The sequence below is a fragment of the Egretta garzetta genome, unplaced genomic scaffold (genome assembly GCF_000687185.1).
Source record: "Egretta garzetta isolate BGI_Z169 unplaced genomic scaffold, ASM68718v1 scaffold372, whole genome shotgun sequence".
NCBI classification, from domain to species: domain Eukaryota; kingdom Metazoa; phylum Chordata; class Aves; order Pelecaniformes; family Ardeidae; genus Egretta; species Egretta garzetta.
The window spans coordinates 185,724-209,454 of NW_009258889.1; the positions used below are offsets into that span (position 1 = coordinate 185,724).

At 43.7% G+C, this 23,731-nt stretch overlaps 1 protein-coding gene across 1 annotated transcript in view; it reads left to right on the forward strand.

The window, feature by feature from the left end:
• Nucleotides 1-23,731, forward strand: part of CLUAP1 (clusterin associated protein 1) — a 57,402-nt gene that overhangs the window by 18,684 nt on the left and 14,987 nt on the right. The window contains exons 6-9 of the mRNA XM_009634029.2: nucleotides 476-559; nucleotides 3,210-3,343; nucleotides 4,532-4,673; nucleotides 15,777-15,849. Of these exons, the coding sequence (XP_009632324.2) occupies nucleotides 476-559; nucleotides 3,210-3,343; nucleotides 4,532-4,673; nucleotides 15,777-15,849 (433 nt within the window). The remainder of the gene's footprint in view (nucleotides 1-475; nucleotides 560-3,209; nucleotides 3,344-4,531; nucleotides 4,674-15,776; nucleotides 15,850-23,731) is intronic.

Genomic DNA, 23,731 nt, shown 5'->3' on the forward strand with positions numbered 1-23,731 from the left:
ATATGGGCGTAGGAGACACACACTCGCTGTCCCGGCTGCCTGGCAGTTAGATGGGTTCATGGTGCTGCTTGCTCCACAATTTTCACGGCACCGTGCTCATGTACCTACACTGTGGTTTTCATGGCTCATTTTGTAAAGATGAAAAGATCTTCTGTGCTATATTGCACACCTTGCTCAACGTGTAATAACCAGTGCCGTTTCCAAAAGTCTGCATTCAAGAATACTCGCAGTTCAGGCAGTAGCCCTTGTTTGGAAAAGACACCTTAATTGCTCAGTGTTCATCTCAGCCTCACTTAACTGCCTTTTTCATCATCTCCTGTTCTTTAAATCATCTGAGCCTTGGTGAATAAATTCTAGAACCTACTCCATTTATTATGCAGATGATCATATCGTTGTTGCTTGACCACCCTCAGTTCTGCATAGGTTAGTTCCTCTGTGTAGTGTTTAAATATATTGCTGTATTTTTATTTCATAGGAAGCAAGAACAGAATCTATTGCCAGACCTTTGGAGATAAATGAGGCTGAGAAGGTGATGAAAATTGCCATTGACTGTGTTCTGGTAAGCAAAATTATATTTATTTAATTGCAAAATTATCATTCCTCTCCTGCAAGAAGAACGTAGCTCTTTTTATCAATAGCCTGAGGTTAGGAGTGCCAAAGCACACATCGCCTTCAGCTGACTGGACCAAGCAGTGCTGTACCTGGTTAGCTAATGGCTAACCTTTAACTTTCATTAATGGCTAACGCAGACTCTGGTCTTTAGGTAACATCAGATGGGTGAACAGAAGTTCATCAAGGCAGAGATCAGCCTGCGATGACTCCTTGTGTTGTGGCAATGAATACGGCCACTGACGAGACTTACGGTTTATTTGGGAAATCTACTGTGTTCAGAATGAAGGAGAGCTTTCCTGGCAGAGTCAATGAGGTGTGGGCATGGTGGTGACTGTGAGCGGGCAGGCAGGAATCGGAGCCTGCAGCAGAAAGGGTGAGCGATGTTAGCAGCAGCGCCTAGCAGAACACAGCAAGATCCACTCTGCTGTCAGGCTGTTGCACTGGATAACTGTGTTGGTTCAAGATGCAGAAATATGCCAACGGCATTCTGGGGCGCATCAAGAGGAGTGTGGACAGCAGGGTGAGGAAGGTTATCCTCCCCCTCTGCTCTGCCCTAGTGAGACCACATCTGAAGCACTGCGTCCAGTTCTGGGCTCCCCAGTTCAAGAAGGATGAGAAACTACTGGAGAGAGTCCAGAGGAAGGCAACAAAGTTGATGAGGGGACTGGAGCATCTCTCCTACGAGGAAAGGCTGAGGGAGCTGGGCTTGTTTAGCCTGAAGAAGAGAAGGCTGAGAGGGGATCTCATGAACATGTACAAATATCTCGAGCGTGGGTGTCACGAGGATGGAGCCAGACTCTTCCCAGTGGTGCCCAGTGCCAGGACAAGGGGCCATGGGCACAAACTGAAGCCTAAGAGGTTTCAGTTGAACATGAGAAAGAACTTCTTGACTTGGAGGGTGCCTGAGCCCTGGCCCAGGCTGCCCAGGGGGGCTGTGGAGTCTCCTTCTCTGGAGATATTCAACCCCTGCCTGGACGCTGTCCTGTGCCCCCTGCTCTGGGTGAGCCTGCTTGAGCAGGGGGGTTGGGCTGAGTGATCTCCGGAGGTCCCTTCCAACCCCTGCCATTCTGGGATTCTGTGAAACATTCCTCCAGTTGATGCATCAAAGAACAGCAGTCGGCCTCCCTCTCTCTTTGGAGAAAACGCATTTTAATCCTGTTCCCTGCCTCTGTTAGGAGCTCAGTAGTAGCCCCAGAAGCTCTACAGGAAGGATAAAAATTGCCTAAATCAGCACAGAAATCTACATCCCACCTACACTGCCTAACCTGTGTAAACTTTGCAGAGTCAGGACTGCAAGGGCTGTACTTGGTAATTCAAAATATGCTGGTATCTCAAGAGTTGTGAAGTTGGGCTCTGGAAGCAGGATGGCTGAACTGGCCACGGGGTGAGAAGAACTGGCACTGTGCTAATTTCGTGCCATGCTGGTGCGTCATTGTGGGCTTGTTTCAGAGGGCATTTTGTCTGTCCCAGTCTTGGCAACACCAACCTCGCTCCAGCGCTTGGGTTCCTGTGTTTCTGAACCATTAGTTGCACTCACAGCCCCTGTGTGAGTATGGTAGTTAATTAAATCTTAGTGATTACTATAAGTTATTTAACTGCAAACATACAATCCAACTGTATAATTACAAGGAGTGGAGTTTGAGATTTAAACAGCCAATGCATAATCAATAGATGTTCTGGGCGATCGTTCCTTATGTTTCTGCTCCTCCTCACAGTCTATATGAATCCTGAATGTTGTTAATATGCGTTGCTGTTCTAGGCAGCAGTGCTAATAAACTAACAGCAGCATAGCAGAGCAATTGGCTTCTTGGGAAATATCAATAACACGTAGCTCAGCTGGTTTAGTTCTGGGCCGGTTAATGAAGTGACCTGTTACAGCTGAGCAGCACCTAAAGGTCATGGCTGGAATTTCAGCAAGTGTGAAGTCCTTCTTCTCTCTCTGAAGGTGCTCATGGTTTCCTGAGCACAAGCACACTGAATGTACTCAGCTCATTTTAATAAGCTGGGATATTCCCACTTCCCCCTCCTGATTCCTGTAGCCCGTGTTGTAATGTTTGGGATGCTGCCCAGATTCTGAAACAGCAAGACTTAGAGAAGGATGAAGATACTGGGAGAGAGCAAGTTCTTTATAGCAGTGACTGCTATCTTGAAGGAAAAAACAAATTGATGGAAGCCTAAAAATTCTCTAAAATAATACTGAGAAATAAATGAATTTCTCACCTGTGTTTATTCAGATACTTACACATCGAGAGATGTCTTTATGTATCCCATCAGGTATTTCTGAGGAGGCTTCTTTTCTTCCTATCTTCTACTGCTTTTTCAGTGAGAAGGAAAAATAAAGCCCAAGGCAAGTTGTGGAGTTGTTTTTTCTTCTTTAAGAATGTCTGGGAAAAAAATCAGTTATTTTAAATTTGTAAATGTCCAGTTAGTTTGTTGCCCTGGCCACAAAGAACTTCTTAATTTTCATTGCCTGGCAAGTTTATGTTCTAGCTTGTTGTTATAAAGTTATTTGATAACCTGAGATGTGAAATTATGCAGAAGAATGGTCGGCAGCTGAAAGATAATCTTAGCTGTGGTTCACCATCCTTCTCTTTTAGGAACAAGTCCAAAAGACTAAAGACATGTTGAATAATGTGGCTTTGGATGAAGCCAATTTGGAAGCCAAGATTGAAAAAAGAAAATTGGAACTGGAAAGAAGCCAGAAGAGGCTACAGACTCTGCAAAGCGTTCGGTAAAGATTATGAACTGATTATCTACTGCATAAATGAGCGTTAGCGTGAGTGATGGAACTGTGCCTTGTTAATGCATAGCGCAGTGAGGAGCGAAGCCTGTACTGAGACTGAGCTGGTGGAAGACACAGATTCTCTTTTCTAGAAATGCCCAGTCTGGTTTGTAATGGTTCACTTTTCCGTTACTGTGTATTTGAAATCAGAATTTCAGGGCTGTTAAAAGTGGCCAGAATATGATTTGGTGGGGTTGCTGCATTGCTGCCTGTGCTGTACAAAGTGGTCAGGCAGCACGTCTTTCCTTTTCCTTTCCCGTTAAACGCAGATGGCGTCGGGTAGTTCTGAAAATGGCAACGGGTGCAAACGTTCCCTCTGTTCCCAGAGGCTTCTGGCATTTTCCTCCCCACCACCCACCCCCCCCCATGAAAAAAGTTCATTATGCATCCCTTGTTAGGATCGGTTTGTCTAGACAGTGACACAGCCTAGATATTCCGATTTGCAGTTTGGGTTGATTTCTTGCCCTTAATTAAACTGCAGGTTTATACAGTCTACAAGATCATGCTCTATTTTTTGACCTCATTCATATTAAAAGAAAAAAAAAAGGAAATATTAGAAAAGTGAGTGAAGGAATGATATTGTTTCATGTACATGTTTTGATCAGTAACGTTCCGGAGGAAGCATAGCGGGTAGACGTGAAGCTTCAGATGGCAGTAGTGTTCTTTGGGGCGCAACAGTTGGCCCTGCTGTAAGGGCACGGTCAGCTATCGGTGTCAAGTCTGGTTATGCTCGTAACAACACAGCACGGTTTTGTAGCAAATGAGTCTCCAGCAAAGTAGGTGATTTACCAGCAGTGCTGCGAGCTAGCTTTTTGGAGCCATGGACCAGCAGGATAATTAACAGATTTGTCTGCCAGAGGGGCCAAAATGCTGCCTATCTGCCTGTTTGGAAGGGAATGGTAGTGGGTACACAAAACCCTGTCCTTTGCTATAGATAACTTTTTCAGGATAGGTCTGTGAGGTTTTTTATCTTAGGCTTTTAGTCTTGGAAATAGCGTGGAACCTTAAAACCACAGGGTCCTTTTAGTTTGGTTTAGTAGACATGGAAAAGTAGCTGCAAACCCCAAAATGCTTACTTCAGAATTCTGCATGTACAGGTCGATATTTTGCTGAGTAGTTTGTGGTTGTTCTCTCCAGTCCAGCTTTTATGGATGAGTATGAGAAGATCGAGGAGCAACTGCAGAAGCAATACAGTAGCTATCTAGAAAAATTCCGTAATCTGACCTACATGGAGCAGCTCCTGGATGATCATCGACGGACAGAGCAAGAGATGTTTGAGGTAAGACAGCTGAGAAATGCTCGGCAAGACTGTCTGTCCTGTGGTTCTTGGCTTTGTAACAGAAAATGTTTTAATACCCCTTTGTCAAAGCAGCTCATGACTGGTTGGAGAGCCAGCTCTGAGCGACTGGCAGTTTATTGACAATCCAGTAAGCGTGACTGCTCTTGGACAAGCTTTATTTTTTGAGGTAGTGAAGTTAAACCAATGTAGTGATGCCCCTTTCCAGTCTCTGACTCCCCCGACTCGTTTTCAGTTGATGTTTTCTGTTCAGGAAGAATGTTTTCAGCATTTCTAATCTTCCTTTTGCTACATACAATATATGTGCAAAGAGTTATTAGGCGCTTGTTTTTATCGTCTGCCAACAACTGATGTATAAGGGTTTCTCAGCACAAGGCTCTTCAATTTCCTCGCAGTAGTCCTCTTCAATGAAAACAGCAAAGAGTGTCAGTGAAATGATCAGATATGCTGGAATCCTCTCGCACGTAGACTTCAGTTTTGTTTGGCCGAAATTCTGTTTTCTGTTGACTGGCTGAATTGTATCAGTTCAGTGCAATTCTCTTATTTTGTATCTGCTGGTTAACCTGCATCTGTATCTCGTCTTGCTCCATACTTCGGGTGTTGATTGGACTGCAGCGCTTTCAGCCACCCTTTCATTCAGCTTCCTGTAGCTTCATGGGTTACTTGTTTGGCTTTTCGTCCTTCTCACAGTCGTTACCCAGTGTATCTTCTGTTCTTCACTGAGTTTTCAGTGAATGACCTGCCCTTGGATCGTAATACTGTGTGGGTGTGCTATACCGTGAGTTAACCAGTGCTTCCTCTCTCTGGATCATCCTCTTCCGTATGGAGCTCGTGTTTTATTTTGTCAACACAACTTACTCTTGTCCCTGGCAGACATATGGGAGAGCTCTGCATAATGTTCCTTCTATCCAGCTGTGACTGCATGCTTTGCTTTTGCCCTGTCTGTGTGTGTCTACTGATGTCAAAACAAAGTAGTTTGACCCCGAGATTTTTAGCCTTTTCCTCTAAAGTATTCATACGTGTGTTTAGTTACAGTAAAATTTTGTGACCCGCGCTTAGGCTGCAAATAAGGCTCAGTAACTTTATAGTCCCATTTCTCCTGTAGTCTCTCTCTCTTGCATCTGTGAGATCTTTTTAGAAAGCCTTGGCATTCCGTAGAACTGATTGTGCCGAGAAGCCTCCCCTTTGACGATCACCTGCACTCTGTCCCTGCGTGCCTAAGCCGCGCCGTGCGATTTATCACCAGGCTTCAGGCTGTTCTGCAGGCTGGAGAAAATACCATCATTTCCATCCCCCTCTAAGCATAGGAGAAGGTGTGCTGTATTCTGTTGAGAGGGTGCAAATGTTTTGCTGCATTATTTGCTTGAGGTATAAAATAACCTGTCTTTTAAAAGATAACGTGGGCATTTGACAACTTGTTAATCATCGCGAACCAATTTCCCATTAACGTCCCTTTTTATAAGCCCCATCTCTATAGACGTTATTTCACATGTTTCTAATCTGTAGTCAGCTTGCTATTTTCATGTGTCTTGTTTTATAATGCCCTAGTTCTTCCCCATATCTTTGGCCAAAAAAAAAGTCCTCAATTAAATCATAGCCTTGAAAAGAAGCCTAACATCTGATTTTTCCCTTCTGTTCAAATACCATTGAGACTTAATACCAAAAGTGGAAATGTTTTGAACTGAGCTACCTGCAACTGTTTATAAATTTATGCACAGAAGTTAGTAATGAGTTAGCGTACAGCTCTTCGGGGGAGATTTTTGTTAAAAGATAGTAAGATGAAGAAAAAGCCTTTGGCATTCAGGGCTGTGCCCGTGCTTAGAATATGGAGAGTGATTTTTATTTTCCTTTTTCTCTTTTTTTCCGTGAGACACCTGGATATCTACCCATATGGTTTGGCTTTTCATTTACCAGGACAAGCAGGGAACAACACTTTAGAATTGTGCAGAATGAGGGAGTACAAAAGCCTGTGACAAAAAGATGGGGTTTTTCTCTGCACGCTTCTATCCTGTGTCATATGCAGTAAGCATTAGTAGGCATCGGAACTGGAAACATCTTCAAGATGTGTTTTATGCTAAAAGCAAAATGCCATCGGGTCTTCTGCATTAGGAATGGGTTCTGGCCATGGCTGGTGGTCTTGTACTTGGGTGTCTAACTATGACCTCAAGTGATTGAGTTACTTGTGCTGAACACTGTACCTGTTAAATACATTGTGTTAGCTTAAACCAGCATGAAGTCTGCCTGTCGAGTCTAGTTCTAGAGCTTGAGCTCAACCCTGACAGTACCCTGAGACCCTTACATTTCAATTCCTGTGGTTTAGTCTGTTAAATCTTTTCACTAGGGCGTGTTTGGGAAGACCAAAAATAAAAAGGGTGGAAAAAAGTACATTTGACAGTTGTTCTTCAGAGCTGGTGAGAGGAGCATGGGGATCAAGAACAGAAAATTGGAGTTTCTTAAAAATACTTAGACTATTTAACGGATGAGACTCCAGCCATCCCTTTGTGGGCAGCAATAGAGTGACTCAAGTAGCTGGGGCTGCTTTGTGGTAGAAGCTGTTGCTTTGGTAGAAGAGGAGGGTATGTGTGTCTCTCACAGCCACATTTTCAGGAGTGCTGGAGTCCAAGCTATTATTTGAAGTCACTATGAGAAGTCAGTGCTCAAAATCAGGCTCTAGGACTTGGCAACTGATAGAGGATGAAGAATCTGGGTCCCAATTAAACCAAGGGACTTGCTGGTACACTCCTAGTTCCAAACCAGTGTGGGGACTTCTTTTTTTTTTTTTTTTTTTTTTTTTTTTAAAGATGGCAGACTGTTTAATCCATGTTGGATTAGTCTCTTGCCAACCTGGAACACCAGGGTATTTCTTTCACTCCTTCTGGCAGTCTTGATCTGCTTTTCAGGTGGTGCTTCATCGCCTTTGGCTACTTGTTGGTGAAGCCAAACTGTGGGTCGTTTATAACATGCTTGGAAAAAAGCAGTTTGCTCCAAAACGATGCTGCACATTGTCCTAAAGTTTATCATCCTGTGTCATTTTCAGATCAACAGACAAAATAGTAACAAGGATAATTACATTTAATCCATTTTAATACACACTCTCTCCAACTGTCAAAAAACACTGAAAATTATGTTGATTTTTTCAACCCTCATTTGTCTTCTGTTCCACCAAACAAATCTTAATTATCTTCTGTAGTAGAAGTGAGAGTCAATTCTTTTATCGTCGCTGTGTATTCTGCTAAATAGCTTGCCAGAAGAAAAAGCAACGGCATTGTAATTACATTAATCTAGCACTCCGTGTGCTGTTCAGTACTCAGGACCGATTCCTGGACCCCTTTCCATTTTTTTTTTAGGAGGAATTTTTGTTCTGATTGAGAGACCGTTGCTGAATAACGAGACTAATCTCTAGTGCACTTAGACTCAAAGCTGTTTTGGTACCCTGCTGATGTTGCACAGCTAATGACCTGGGCCAGAGGGCACTTCCTAATTAGAAAAGTGATTTAAAGATTGTACCCAAGCATGCAGTTTTAATTAAGTGACACTGAGCTGTCGAAGCACTCCAGCCTGTCCAGGGCTGGTCGTTTGTGTGGGTATTTTTGGTTTGTTCTTCCATGCGGTAGGTGTACAGCTGCATGCAGAGGAGCGCTCTGTGGCTGCTGCTGTTGTCTTAAAACTACCTGTTCCTTTTGCCTCCCGGTGTCCGTCACCATACGGAGCGGTGGTTGGGGAGCAACCAGCAGGATCCTGCCGGGCACTGGACTGAGAAATCTCTCTGTGTGTTAAAAGGAACTTAAAGGGTCGGTGCTGAGACTGAACCGAACGAATTGCCAGGACTGAACAGTTAATTGATGATGACATTACCACCCGCAGCACACCTGCCTGTTTGATGTGGAAGTGCTTTGAAATGCAGGAAAAATAGGAAATTCTTTGCCTGTTATCCACTCTCATTTGTGGAGACGTCGGGAGTCCTCACACAACTCTTCCTTTGAGTGAGCTTCTCACACTTATTGACAAACTGTCACGTGCTGCTTATTTAAATTCCTCGGATCCAATAATACAGGTCTTTTGTCTTTGCAGTTTCCGTAGCTTTTTCTCAGTCTCAGCCATCTCTTTTATTCTGTTTCTATTCTCTTGTGCTGCTCGTGGAATTAATCCATCTTCTTGCATTTCTCGGCAGAAGCAGGGATTTATGTGCCATGTCTCCTCAAAGATTTGCTCTTATTTTTCTACTCTGGAAAACGATTCAGCACACTTCATTAATTTTTATCCTGTTTTTAAGATTAAATTGTTTCTGATGGTTAGACATGAGAGCTATTAGAACTTTGGCTGCTCTAAAAATCAGTTTCAGGGGTTTTCAGATTTAGGGGCTGAAATTTTCTATGGCTTATAAATGAATGCCTCTCTTTTAAAGGACAACACAGACTAATCCACTTCAAAAAGGGGTTTTTGAAACGAGCTTGTGTAATGCCAGAATAACTTGGCAATATCCTCTAGCATTTGCCTTTTCTCTAGACGGAAAGAATATGCTTATTCTTTCTTGCACTGCTCGGACGACATCCCTGAAGTATTTTCTTCTTCAGCTGCTTTCTTCTAAGGTATTTTAAGGCTGCTTTTATGTTGGTGCTGTGAAATCTCAACCAAGGAATGCCATGAAGCGGTGGACACGTGGAAGAGGGTGCTCTAAGCCACTCAGTCGTTATCTTTGGTTTGGGATTGCTTAAACCATTTTTCTTTTCATCATTATATTAGTGTCAGTAAGCAGTCCATCATGATTAAGCAAGGAAAAAGCTAAATAAACAGACTCTGTTGTCACTTTCCCTTTACAACCCACCCTCCACAAATAAAATCCCCTCTTCGCTAGCTGATTTTTTTATCAGAGCTCCGTACCTGAAGCAGATGCTTTATTATGAACATGTACGTAATAGGGATATCTGAGTTCTGCTGCACTCCGAGATGCTCCTCAGTTCTGCTGCTTTTCATGTCTTTTTACATCAAGCTATACCATATTAAAATATTAAATCTGGACATTCCCCTTGTGATGTCTGCTTACTGAAATAGCCAGCCGGAAGGTTAATATGAAAAGCAGTTGGTTACAGTCTTTAATCTTCTAGCTAATGTACATTTGAATTATGACTGCGTGGTAACATTTTTATAGGTACCAGGAGAGCGTTCCTGCTCCAGTGCTACTGAATTGTAGTGAATATCAGATGTAAAAGTAAGCACAGGCATCTTAATTGTGGATTGCTTCTATTTTGGCATGTAGTCCGATGTACAAGTATGACAGTATTGGTGCACTGAGACACGCAAATCCCTTAATGGAGAAATGGGGGAAAAAATAGAGGAGGAGGAAGAGAATGCATAGGGAGAGAGCAAGGGCAGTGGAGCATGGGAGAAAAGGACAGAGGAATGACAATCACACCAAAGGAGAAGATGGAGAAAAGGCAGGAGGGCATGTGGGGAGCATGTTAGAAAAGATGGAAGCGTGGCTATGTGCATTCATCCCGCTGAAACAAAAATCTGCGATCCCCTACCAATACCATGGCAACTGGATGTAGACTCTCAAAGGTGCCCCTAATGCCCTGAAGAAGCTGCGCGCGTACCTGCTCCTGGTGCTTTATTGATACTGTTCCCCATTAAAAGCTACAGAAAAACTTTCGGGGAGATGAAGATCAGCTCAACTGATCTTGAATCAGATCCGTCAGCCCAGTGCTCGAAGATCCACCTATTTGTCAGGATTGTCTTGACAGGGTGAGTCAGGGTGAGTTTCTCTGTCTTGCCAGCAATCGCTTCTGTGCAGTGTGGGATGTAATGGCTCTGATTCACAGCATAGCTTGGAAATCCATGAATGCTTTTCATGAATAGACCTCAGAGAGTTTCTGATCTCTCATACTTTCAGTTCTTAAGTTGTTGCACTGAATTTCTTCTGCAGTGACTCTGCTCCAGAAAAAAAGTCGCATGAAAACGGGCCTATTTATTGCATTCTGAATGTACGGCCTTTTAGGGTTTAAGTATTGTCTTTCTCCAGTTTTAGAATCATAGAATGTTTGGGTTGGAAGGGACCCTTGGAGGTCATCTAATCTAACCCCCAAATTTTTTGGTAAGAAGGTGGAGTAAGTGGATTGTTCATATTATGGCCTTTCGACCTTTCCTGTCAGCCTGCATTATGCTTTTGAATATTCACAAGTACTTTAAATGTGTGAATTGTGTCACAGAAATCTTGAAATTCGCTCAACATAGGAGGTGATCAGATCACTTGATATTTAAAAAGTGTTTTATACAGGTCTTCAAAGCTAGTAGCTGGAGCACTGTCCTGGCTCCAGCAAGCAGGAGCTAGTGCAAATGTTTTCAAGCTGGAGAAATGGTAAAAACCAGGTCTCTAATATCTGTGCTAGGGCTCTAACACCACTGTTAGAGAGGGGCTTGCTGCTGCTTAATTTGGGGCTTTACTGAGGGGAAATAAGGAATAGACTGAAGTGTGTGTCAGCCAGCCCTGGAACAGAGTCTCTGCTATGAGAAACGTGGGCTGCGTTGGCGCTAATTGATCTCAAGACAGAAGGCGGCAGATTCAGTTATCAATTCCAGGAACCCTCAAGTTCACCAAGAACAACTAGACTTTTATATAATAAATGCTTTCCTTGAAAAGAGCGAATAATCCTGGCTCTCCTTCGAACACTTAAGGGTTTGTGCTACCCATGACACCAGGAGAGGATAATTCTGATGTTAGATTCAAGCAGTGGTGTGGCAGTGACTGCTTTATGGTGGTGAACAAGACACAGTGGTGACTACTAACTTCCAATCAATATTAATTTGGATGATAATTTCTTCAGACACTGCAAACTGACCTTAGGTTTACATTACAGAATTGTACATTAATTAAAATAAATCACACATCCAACCAATATCGCTTGTAAGCTTCGTACAATACAAATGTAATACAGGAAGGGAATGCTCAATGAGCTGTTATTGAGTCATTATAATTCATATCTTCCACAAAAGCGAATAGGAAAAATGGAGAGTTGTCGTTACGGTAAACTTGTGTTATATCCAGTGATTAATACATTTGATACACAGGATAAAGTCCATCCTCTGTCACGTTGTTTTAGGCAGTAGTGAATTTCTGAGTATTAGTGCTGACTTGCATGAAAGCATTTTAACTGGAAAATTCTGGTCAGAAAACGTTGGTCTGGGTCTTTTTTTAATTATTTTTTTCCTTTTAGTTCTGGGAATGATTCAAAGGCCTGTGATCTCGGCTAGCTTCATGTTGCAATCTCTGCCAGTGCCTTACCAATCCTTTTCTCTTCTGGCTCTCCACGATCCTCTTGAGCTGTTGTAAGCAGGCACATAAACCCTCAGCAGCGTGCTCGGTGCCACCTTACCTTTGATGTTCTGCTCTCTTGGCTCTGACCTGGGGTTCCCAAGTGGTCTGGGATTTCTTACATCCTCTTGGGGCCTTTGACTTCAAGCCTCTAGCCAGCCTTATTGAATCTGGATCTTGCTGAATCTGAAAGGAAAACCTTGACCTACTGTAAACACCCTAGATGTACGTGTAGTCAGGAGCCCTACAGTGCTTCAACCAACTGAAAGAGGCATTTGCGCTGGTACTTGTTTTGGTGAATGACAATGGCACAAAACTCCTCGCTCTCAGAATGCCCCAACTTATGCGTTTAATGAGATGGTTCTCAGTGGTGGCACAGCGAAGTGTGCTCTAGGACCAGTGTTGGAAAAGCAGTTTAGCAGAAGCATTTGGTATACATGTCATCCGTTTTTACAAAGGCTTCTCCATGTTGGGTTGGAAGGGACCCGTAGAGGTCACCCAGTCCAACCCCCCTGCAGGAGCAGGGACACCTTTAACCAGATCAGGTTGCTCACAGCCCCGTCCATCCTGGCCTGGAGTGTTTCCAAGGATGGGGCCTCCACCACCTCTCTGGGCAACCCGTGCCAGTGTTTCACCACCCTCATTTGTAAAGAGTTTCTTCCTTGTATCCATTCTAAACCTACCCTGCTTCAGTTTCAAACCATTACCCCTTGTCCCGTCACAGCTGGCCCTACTAAGAATATTTTCCCCATCTTTCCTATGGGTTCCCTTTAAGCACTGAACGGCCGCGATCAGGTGTCCCCGCAGCCTTCTCTTCTCCAGGCTGAACAAGCCCAACTCTCTCAGCCTGTCCTCATAGGAGAGGGGCTCCAGGCCTTGAATCATTTTAGTAGCCGCCCTCTGGCCACACTCCAACAGTTCCATGCCCCACTTCTCCCGTATTTTTCATTCCTCAACAGAATAGAAAGGTAAAAAACCCCATACATTGCAGTCACCTTTATAGTTATGCTTGACTAGCCATGTTCCAATTCAAATCATAATACTGGAGGTGAATTTAGGGTGAGGTATTTAATAGTAGGTTCAGCATGATACAAAGCATCATCTTCAATTCTTAATGAACAGTTCCAGGTAGGTTGGCACCCACAAACGTCAACTGTGCAACCTCAGCATTGTGTTCACTTACCTTTCTGTTGTACCTCGCAAGCTTCCTCTGAATTTGAAAGTACTGTCACGTTCTCTGTCCAGGCGCCGCACAATTTCTCCTCATCCTTATATCTCACCCCTGCTGAATGAGTGGCAACACTTTATTATGAAAAACAAATCCCATTGTGTGCGTGTAGCAAGAGCTAATCTCAGCTGCTTTGTTCTATATCAAAGCTGGGAACAGCTCCTGAGATGAATAGGCAAGGCGAAGGTGCGGTGGTTCAAGCCATCATCAAAGTGGTTCATTTAAGCGTGCTACAGAGCAGTAGGATTAGCGCGATTCGCTAGCAAATCACTGCAAATAAACAGAAGAAAACATTGTTTTCCCTTACTGAAATGAAGAGGTTGTACACAGACAGAGATGTCTAGAGAGATTTTTGGGGGATTGGGAGGATGTCTGAGAACAGAAGAAAGAGCTTAGGCAAAAATTGAAATGGTAGCATCCAAACAAAACAAAAAAAAGTCGGCAAGCTCCAGTTATTGTCCCGTTGTTCTTCCATACGTGTCCCCTTCCTTTGCCTTTTCTTTCTACTTACTGGTAACCACGTTGGCTGTCAGCTGGCTCCAGGGCACAAATTCTTTGTATTTATTATCGATTCCCCTTACCACCAATAAGCGTCTTCTCCACAAGCTTTCTCAGCATGAATTGCAACTGCCAAGGCGCAGATGCCTGTGCCAAGCCGTGATGCCAGCCAGTCCCCAGGCCTCTTCCCAGCCACCTTCTTGAGCACCTAGTGGGCCTCGGTGGTTTGCTGCTGCCTAGAGGTTGGGGGGGAGCAGATTCTCCTTTCTCAGCCAGCACGCTGGTGCCACGTGTGTGGATACGCATTTCCACCTGAAAATGTAAAAAGGTTGCCCACCCTTCAGCTGTTTTCAGATGCTTTTCTTACTTTCTTCCCTCTGTCCCATGGATATTGCAACCGAGTCCACGTTTTCTTTCTACAACTGCACTGTAAATGTACAGATTTGACCATGTCAAAGCAACTGGTGTTTTTAATTTTCTGCATATTCTGCATAGAAAAATCAAAGACTCAGAAAAATCTTCATTCAATCCACAGTTAATTAGCTTTCTCATCTACTTGTCTCACTTGAGTGGAATTAAAGAGACTAAAATTAGCAAAATTCATGGCTAAATCCTTCTATCGGTTGTTTGCCACCTGTTTAGTATTGTAGGTTCTGTCTGAACCTGATTGTATGCATTCGTATCGTACCTACTTTATCACGTTGAGTTCGCTATTCACCATTAACATTACCCAAATTTAAACTAGATGCCATTAAAAGTATTTTTTCCTGTCTGATGCTGCTATTGGAATAGTGAACCTTTAGTTCTGAAAATTCAGTCTCGCAGTATCTTTGCTAGATTTTAGTCCTAGCTGGATGGAGAACTTCATGAACTCAGTGAAACACCTCCTGTAATTGCTTCTTGGTGTTCAGCAAGCAAATAGTCCCTTTAGTCTGCCAGGTCTGCGATGTTCATAGAATCATAGAATCGTTTAGGTTGGAAAGACCTTTAAGACATCAAGTCCAACTGTTAACCTAACACTACCATCCCACCACTAAACCATGTCCCTAAGCAAGTCTCTGCAAGGCATCCTAGAAGATCAAAATTACGCTCATCAGTGACTGTCCGCAGAGCCAGCTACCTTCTCTCACCAATCCGTTATGCTGGAAGGAGAAACGTCTGGCTTAAGTGCCACTGCCCCGCTGCCCCCAGCCTGCTGCTTCCCTTCTGGGCTGCCACGTTTCTCACTTGGTTGCCTGAGCAAGATTTAGGTTTTGTAAGTCTTTCGGAGCCTCCTTGTACCATTTTCTATTATCATTGGCCTTTACTGGAGCGGGTTGAGACTTGTGATGTGCTTCTCTTCTTCAGCACAGCAACCACCGTTCTACCTACCTTTTCCCATTTGTCATAACTTTGTCATCCTGTCATTACAATCGGGTTTCTCAGCATATTTTTACCTAACGACCTGCTGTATTCAAAAAAGAGAATCCACAAACCACCTTGTGAAGTCTCACTGCCATGGTTCTCCTTTGCACCCAGGTAGGATACGGCCATACTTCTCCAGCTTATCGCTACGGCTTTTTGCTCCCATTTTGTTTGCCTGATTGGAAATGCGTGGATTTATTCTGGTTTGGTTTGTGTTAATGAAGCTGCAGTCATTTCACAAACCGCTTCTGGTGTTTAAGGGAGTGTTGGTTGAAAACAACTACCAAAGACTGCTTTCCAAAGAAAGCCCCTTTCATTCTGTAACCAGTCATTTTCTGTGGGATGAAGACAAGTGAATCCTTATCCAATGTGGTAAGTGAGGTTTTGGCCACTGGGAATATACGGTTGATTTTCAGGGCACTGTTTTACCTGGGTACATGCTTTGTATCCTGACCCTCATGGGCAAGGTAGGAGCTCCCCTGTTTCAATTAAGACCTTGTTTTCAACAAATAGTTTCAATGCTGAAATTTTCTATTCTCATTCTGCCTGGGAGTGCCCTGAACTGTTGTAGGACCATCCAATTAGGCACTCGGCGGGCTAGTGTGGTAGATCTTCTAATTCTGGTTGCTTTTTCCACCTCTTCTAGGAAGCAGCAAACATGCTGCGTCTAATGCAGCACAGGCTGAAGGAAGAGGAGCAGCACCCGCTCAAGAGTGGAAGTAAGTGGGATTTCTTCACTGCTTGCATTAGCAGAAAAATTATTAAGTGCTGACTACTTAGATATAAGTATCCACCGACAAGCGGAGGGGACATGGGAGAGACAGCAGAGTCAACGGGCTGTATGAGAAAAAGTGGAATGATAATAACTTTAAAAGGATAACAGTGAAATAGAGAACCCAACCTCTGTGAAATGCTCTTCTGCCTTGTAAATCTTCCCTGCAGGGCTGAGGGATGGAAACTGCTGTCCACTAAACATGCTGCGCCGTTGCAACGAGTAGATTTTAGGCTTCATTTTACTGTTATCCAAGCCTGAACAGGCTCGCTGTAGACACGGCGCTTGTCCCAGCACACTGGGATTGCTGATGAAAGATTGGTTTGCAAGCAGGCTTGGTCAGAAGATTCTGCTCAGCAAAACGCTTGCGTGTCGGCGAGCGGTCTCGTTGGTCTGGGGGACTGCTTGGCTGCCTCGTTTTACCCACATGCCTTGCCAAACCAGAGTGTGATTTCAGTCCTCAGCCATTAGCCTGCCACGCTGCGTGGCGCGGAGTTTGGTTCGGTGTTTGGGCTCGTTCTTTGTGATGCATCTATTGGATCATAACTTTCTCAGTTTGAAATCCTCTTTAATATCATTAACCTTCAAAGTGGGGCCCACGTTTGCCTGCTTGCGTTTGCTTGATTTTAGTGTACCTGCAAAATGAGGATGCGATTAAGATTTGAGGGGTTTTTTTTCTAAACTTACTCTTAATTAATTGGAATTCTAGCTGGGGATCAGAAGGGAGCAATAACCTCTTGAGATTTTGTAGAAAGCTAACAAACCAGATTTTGCTCCTTTTGAGCCGAGCGTCAGCAAGAACTTCCTCATTAATTACCCCTGTGAATTTAATATTACAATGTGTGCATGTTTATATGGTAGTGGGAGAAAATAGAAGGGAAGTTAATTCTCAGGATCAGAGGGAGAGTTGGTGAAAGCTGAAATTAAGGTCATAGAAGTTGTGCTTTACATTTTTATTGGTGGCAGAGACTTTCAGACCAAGCTCGTGAAAGAGGAACTTCACTCGTTTCTGCCCTTCTTTGACGACTTCTGCTTATGTCAGTGCAATAAAAAGGGAATAAGTTTTGGCTGAAACATAGGATTTGTAATATAAATTACAAGAATGTGGAATTGTTTCAGGTATTTACTTGAGTGAAAAAGTCCGTGTCCTGCTAGCTGACAGTTGCCAGGGTGAATAAGTTCAAGAAGAGAAGAACATCCATCATCCGTAATTAGTATATTATGATTTACTATGATTTCTAATTATGAAGTATAACGTGACAATTTGCTGACCTCCTTTCTCCTCATCTGTGGATTTTTCACTTGGAAAACAATTAATTATTTTGCAACTCTGAAATAATGCAAACCTTGCCTTTCAGTGGGTGATATAACTGCCACCTAACAACATCTGATTATGACTTGTGGTGGCCTAAAAATGCAACTGTAATACATCTTTATTCAAGTACTTAATTGTAATAATTAGTATTTATTCTAGTGCTAAGAGCACCGGGATCCCAGTTTGCAGTGCTGGCTCATTTATTGTCGGTCCCATACCCTTGGAAAATCAAGTCATCTTTGTCCGCTCCGGTCTGCCTTTATCTGCATGCGGCGTGGAAGCCTGCAGAGCCGTAACCGAGACAACAAATTTGGCTCTTGGAGGCTGTTTCCCCAGTCATGAGCATAGAGCACAGCTTCATTACTGGGTGCTGGAAGGTTAATTTATTGAATGTATGTAATGTAAAGCTCTCTGAGACCGCGGTTTGCTAATGTATAATGATCAGGTGCCAGGCTGTGCTTTCCCCATAGACTAGACCGCACTCTCCTCCTCTCCTTGTTAGTTAAACTGTGCCCTTCACACAATTCAAACCTGGGAGATTTACTTTGATAAGAGAATGCAGAGGTTGGTGTCTTCAGTGGCAGAGTCCCCCATTAGGGGTTTACGTTAATCCTAGCATCCTAGTCGTGAGAAGATGATGTATTTTGCACAAGAGGAGACAAAGAAACAGCAGCAGAATTGGTCCAGCATCACTGAACAGCTTTGCCTGCCCAAGGTTAACAGTGAAATTCAGGCTAGAACTAGGAAGCACGATAAGGGATAGAGTTTCTGCCGTCGAGGATTCCCGAGAGCCCTACGACCTCGGTCTGGCCGTTAGTGATTTTATCAACGAGTACTGTGAGCACTGTGTGTATTGTGGGGAAATGGTGTAAAGCACTACAGGCATCAGCACTTAAACCTTCTTCCACCTGCCTTTGGAGATTCTGTGTGCGACATCCCTCCTCCTAAAATAGGATGTGCCCTGTTAATGAGGCAGACGCAAGGAAGATCAAAGAAGGGCTTTTCTTTGCCATCAGAAACGTCTTTCCAAAGTAGGTTTGGGGAAGAAAAAACACTTCCACTTGCATTTTTGAGTAGTGCCCCACACACAAGGCAAGGTGCTTTTATCCTAAGTTTTCTTCCATTTTCAGTGTGTCAAAAAATTTAGGGCTTTGTTGTCTGGGCCTTCAACCCAACAAATACATTGTGCCTGCTCGCAGGACTGTTCAAGTAGAGCCTGCTCTGACTTGGTCTTGCTCGTGGGGCTCTGGGGATGAGGGGATTAGCTTCTTCCCCTCGCAGCTCCGCTCAGAGGAAGGTGGGCAGGCTGGCCTGATGTCTCCCAGTATCCAGAGACTCTCTGGCTGAATCTCGAGGGTTCGGGCTGGTGGAGTGAGCTTCCTCTGAACAGTTTCATTGCTTTCCTACACAGCGGGGTAGCACGGGGCCAGTGCCTCCCGCAGGGGAAAGGGAAGATTCTCTAACTCTCATTACGCTTCGCCACTGAGAGCTGCAAAACACTTAATGAGGCTCTTCTAACAGCATAGGCTGGAATCTGGTGATAAATGTGTTACCGTTATCTGATAAAAGTCCATCCGTTCTGCCCCTGCAAGCACTCTTACCTGTGCGTACCCTGGTAATCGATGCAGTTCTCTTACTGTCTGGATCCTTCGACCTTCTCTTCTGCTAATTTGGTAGGAAGGGTTGCAAATGAACAGTTTGTTTCTCCGCAGCCAAAGTTGCACGAGTTCTGGATGGCTTTCAGTTGAGTTTCAGGCTGAACTAACGCCAGGGACACCCAAATCATATTTCTTGTAAAGAAGAGCTGGGGAATGTAGGTTGAATTGCGCAGGTCTGTGTTAAAAATATAGAAAGGCCATGGATATGTATTGGTACTGGCGTAAAATTTGCAAAAAATATTTAGTATCATTCAGAAACAGCCTGGTTCTTTTTTTCTTTTGCTAGCATACGTTGCAAATGATCTTTTATTTCTGTCAGAGCATCTCTATAAAACCACTGCACTAAAAAAACCCCTGCACTAAAAAAAAAAACCAAACCAAAACAAAACTTAATGTTAGCTTTTCTTATGTGAAAAACCATTCTTAAATTCTGTAAAGGTATTGAACTCTACATACGGATCAGGCTTTGAGTATTATTTGCATGATGCAAATATACGCAATTAAGTATTTACAGCAGTACAGAAATGGGTTTTTGTGAGGAATGGTAAATAAATTGCTGTTATTTTTGTAATCTTTAATTCATGTAAGATGCTCTTAGAGAAACCAATATGCGCTGGGGTGGTTTTCACAGGATGTGCTGCCCTTGTGGCACGTCCAAGGTTGGTGCAAAGTGACAAACGCCAATTGACTGAAACTCGGGGCTTGGGTTCCTTGTGGGCAATGGCACGGCGACTCTTAAAGTGCTGAATTAAACACTGCTCATGTGAGCACCGTGAAGGCTGCTGACAGATCTGTTGGCAGGCATAGATACATGGCGAGTTGCTCTGGTGACGGTTTGGTGTGAGAGGAGAGGGCTGGGAAGGTCACTGACCACAGCAGAAATTCAAGATGGTTTTTTTTTCAGGTTTGCCCAAGGTTTGCTGGGCAAAAAGTAACAAGTGGAAATGTTTCTAGACTGAAACACATTTTTTTCAGGCTAATCAGCTTATTACATTCACAGATCCTTCTTTCTCACTTTTTTACACACTTTTTCATGTGTTTTCACACATTCTTTTTAAGCCTTTTTTTTGTCTATTTAAAAGCAGACTGTACAAGCCACAGTTTAAAAAAGTAACATTTTTTTTTTCAAAAATCTAAAAATAAACCCTTTGATTTTTTTCAAAATTTTTCCTGTATTTCCTTTAGGTAATGTTATGCCCAGGATTTGATTTCAGTTTGCAAAAGTATTTGCTCTAACAGCATGGTTTTTTCCTTGACTGTACCCTCTCTGGTGTGCCGCTCCAGTCAGCCCACCCCACCTACTCTCGCCCGGTCTGTAGAATGAATAAACATCCATGTTTACGCAGCATTTTGAAATTTGCACTGCTTCAATATCGTTCAGCCATAGCAACGGGATTAACTGATGCTCCTGGAGAGTTTCACTTCGGCTCCATACATGGCCAAAGTGTTTCCTTGGCTAGTTCTACTTGCTGAGCTAACTCTTTCTTTCCTGACGGCCAAGCCAAACGTCCTTAGCTCTATCATCTTGCTCAATGAAACAGAGCAAACAGATGTCGTGCTTTGGATAGCAAATCATGTGACGCTCTTGCAGTTTGATGGCGCAATGAATATCTTGTATAGAATAGAATCATTTAGGTGGGAAAAGCCCTTTAAGCTCCCCCAGCCCAACCATTCCCCTAACCGTGCCATCCCACCACTAAACCCTGTCCCCAAGCACCTCGTCTGCCCGGCTGTTAAATCCCCCCAGGGATGGGGACTCAACCCCTTCCCTGGGCAGCCCCTTCCAGTGCTTGACAGCCCTTTCGGGGAAGAAATTTTTCCCAATAGCCAACCTAAACCTGCCCTGGCGCAACTTGAGTCCATTTCCCCTCCTGCTCTAGAACTGATGCTTTAAAATCCAACAGCAGATAAACAAAAAGCCCCATTGCAACGATTGCGGCATTTGAAGTGTAGCAGCCAGTCTCTGGGTGGTTCCCACAAGGGTGAGATGCCTGGATAATATTGCTAATGCTCAGCGCTGGCCCCGGCAGGATGCTCAGACCATCCATCGTCTTGTAACGGACACTTGGAACTTGTCCACAATAGTCTTGTGTTTTGCTTGTTAAAGAATTGCAAGTTCATGTTCTAATTTAGTAGCACTTTGATAGATTCTTGGCTTTTAAGATCATTAGAAATACCTATGGTCACTGAATATGACCTGTATATAAAATGGGCCAAAAAATATCTTAGCTACTTATTCCCGTGCCAAGACTACAAATGATTGCGAGCTTGTCATCGAGAGTTATTTTTTAATTATGTCAAGTGACAGAGACCTATTGCTTCCCTGGGCAGCGGTTAATCATCCTTACAGTTAAAAATGGGAGGTTGGATACCGTACCAATAGACCATTTTAAACTGACCAAGCGAGGTAAGGGACTGCACTTAGACCTCTGCAACCTGCGGGTTGGTGTTTGTTGATATGTTATTGCCCATTTGTAGTACACGAAGGCCTGAACATCCCAGCTTTCCGCTGAAGTTTCTAGGAGCCACGGGTATTTGGACCTCGAGCCAAGCTCTCAGTGCTGGCATGAATTTTTCTCAGAGATCAGCCGAAGGATCTCCGGTTTGTGCCAAGGACAAAGGATGTTCCCAGCTGAAATTCGTCTGTCAGCATTTTCTCCTGCGCAAATTGCAGAGCTGCAAATCTGTAAGTGTTCAGGCTGATGTACACAAGTAGCATCTATGGGTTTGGTGAGGCACAAGGATGGGTTTGGTAGAACCAGGGCTTTCGAGTGGGAACTCCATTCTCCCTTTGGTCCCGTTAAAATCCCAATCTGCCCCCTTTTTTTTTTTCCCCTGTTCTAAAATGTCATGCTACTGGATCCAGTGGCTATCAGTTGCCCACCTGAATTTTCTCATGATGTTTTTTCACCAAAACCCTGCTGAATCCAGTAATTGCTGGGGAGCTGGGGCCTGTGTTTTCAAAGCAGCAATTTTTATTGTGAAATGGAACATGCAAAACAACGCCTACATCTAATTCTAAAGCATATCAATTTTGTGCTCGTTATCAGTACCTTCTTATTTTACAGTTGGATACATTTACTTGAATATTTACGCAACCTAACAAATCTGTAATGAAATCACTGGTTAGTTATTAAACCATGCTGTTTCTCCTTCAAGCATCACAAATTACCGAAAATTAAATCACTTAACTGTAGTATTGTCGGTCTGGGTGTCTGCTCTGGCTTTTTCTGGAAGCAGTAGGTGTGGTTTGGAACGAAGAACGCATCTTTCCAGAGCAGTGTTTTTCAGTTGTAACCAGGTTTTACTTTTTGTGGCTGGACTGCTTTATATGAAACTAATTTAGCTGCCTGAACCCCACCTTTATGAAACACAAATGTTGAAATGTAAGGCAAGCGGAGTTTAAAATCCCAGTATATTCTCTCTCGGGTCACCCAATGTTTTGCCCATATTCTCCGTGCAGTGGAGTAAATCACAGCAGCGGGGCAATGGGCCAAACACAGTCTGGAGAGTTGTTCTGTTGATTACCTTTTCGTAGTAAAAATACAGGAGCTTGTTAAAATACCAGCCTTAAGCCCCAGTAAGCCGCCAGCATTGGCCTAAATTTGGGCATGTGGACTGCTGAACAGCCATTTATTGTGAAAAGTCAAATAATCTTCACATAAGCCCATGCAAATCTCATAAGCCAGCTCCGTTAGAGCGTGTTCTGTATGCCACGTACTAGTACGTGGGAAGGTGTAGTAGTGTGCGTTATTATCTTTGTTGCTTTATGCTGATAACTAAGGAAAAAAAATCTACATTTTCTCCATAAAGAATGTTCCTTGTCCCGCCAGAATTGATGCGTTGTAATTTTTGATAAGCAGTATTACACAGGTGTCATTGTGACTCCTCCTAGGGTGACAAGTAGTTTCTTTCTATATGTTGTTAAGTGAAACATTCTGAATTGTCACCTTTTTATGAATACCAGGAATATTTTGTAGAAAACTGGACACACTGAGAGATGTAGGATGGTGGAACCCGGTAGTGCTCTAGCTAGGACAGGTCAGCATTAGACTAGTCTGCCATTTAATCCCCCCAGGAAGCCTGTACTCAGCTTGTCTTTATCTTGTGTATTTAAATAAATTGTCAGCAATGTGCTCTGCTGCTGTGTCCTTGGGATTTGGGCCCAGCACGGTTCTGCTCAGCTGATGGTTAACTTGGATTCTGTACTGGACAGAGCCAGGCCTGGTGATTGAAGCCACTGGGCTGGGTTAGAGCAATACATTTCTTTTTTTGTAAACACGAAAGGTGCCTAATGTCTTTCCAAGTGGTGAGCAGGAGGCTTGGAGGCACAGATTTTACTGTTGCTGAATTTGCATTTGCAATTGCCACTTTTCTGAGCCTCTCGTGTGCGTTCACTGTAGCAGCAGTGACGCCTCGTCCTGGGGTACGTGCATCGGGATTCTAGCTGGGCTACTCAAATTAAATCCCAACTCTTGCCATAGATCCATAACAAGATGGGTTTCAAAGCCACTACTTGGTAGGAAAAATTATGCACTGTGCTCAGATGCTGATCATTCACCTGATTAATCTTCTTGTTGTTTGTACTGAAAAGCAATCCAGGATTTTTCAAGGCATAAATCAAAGCTAGGTGTTTGGTTGCTACCGGCTTGGCTTGTCAGCACACTGTGAAAGACCAGAGGCAGAGCTGGGGCACAAGGCACGCTGTTCTGGGGCTTGCCAGAGGTATTCACAGAATCCCAGACTGGCAGGGGTTGGCAGGGACCTCAGGAGCTCACCCAGTGCCACCCCCCTACTCAAACAGGCTCACCCAGAGCAGGGGGCACAGGACAGCGTCCAGGCGGGGGTTGAATATC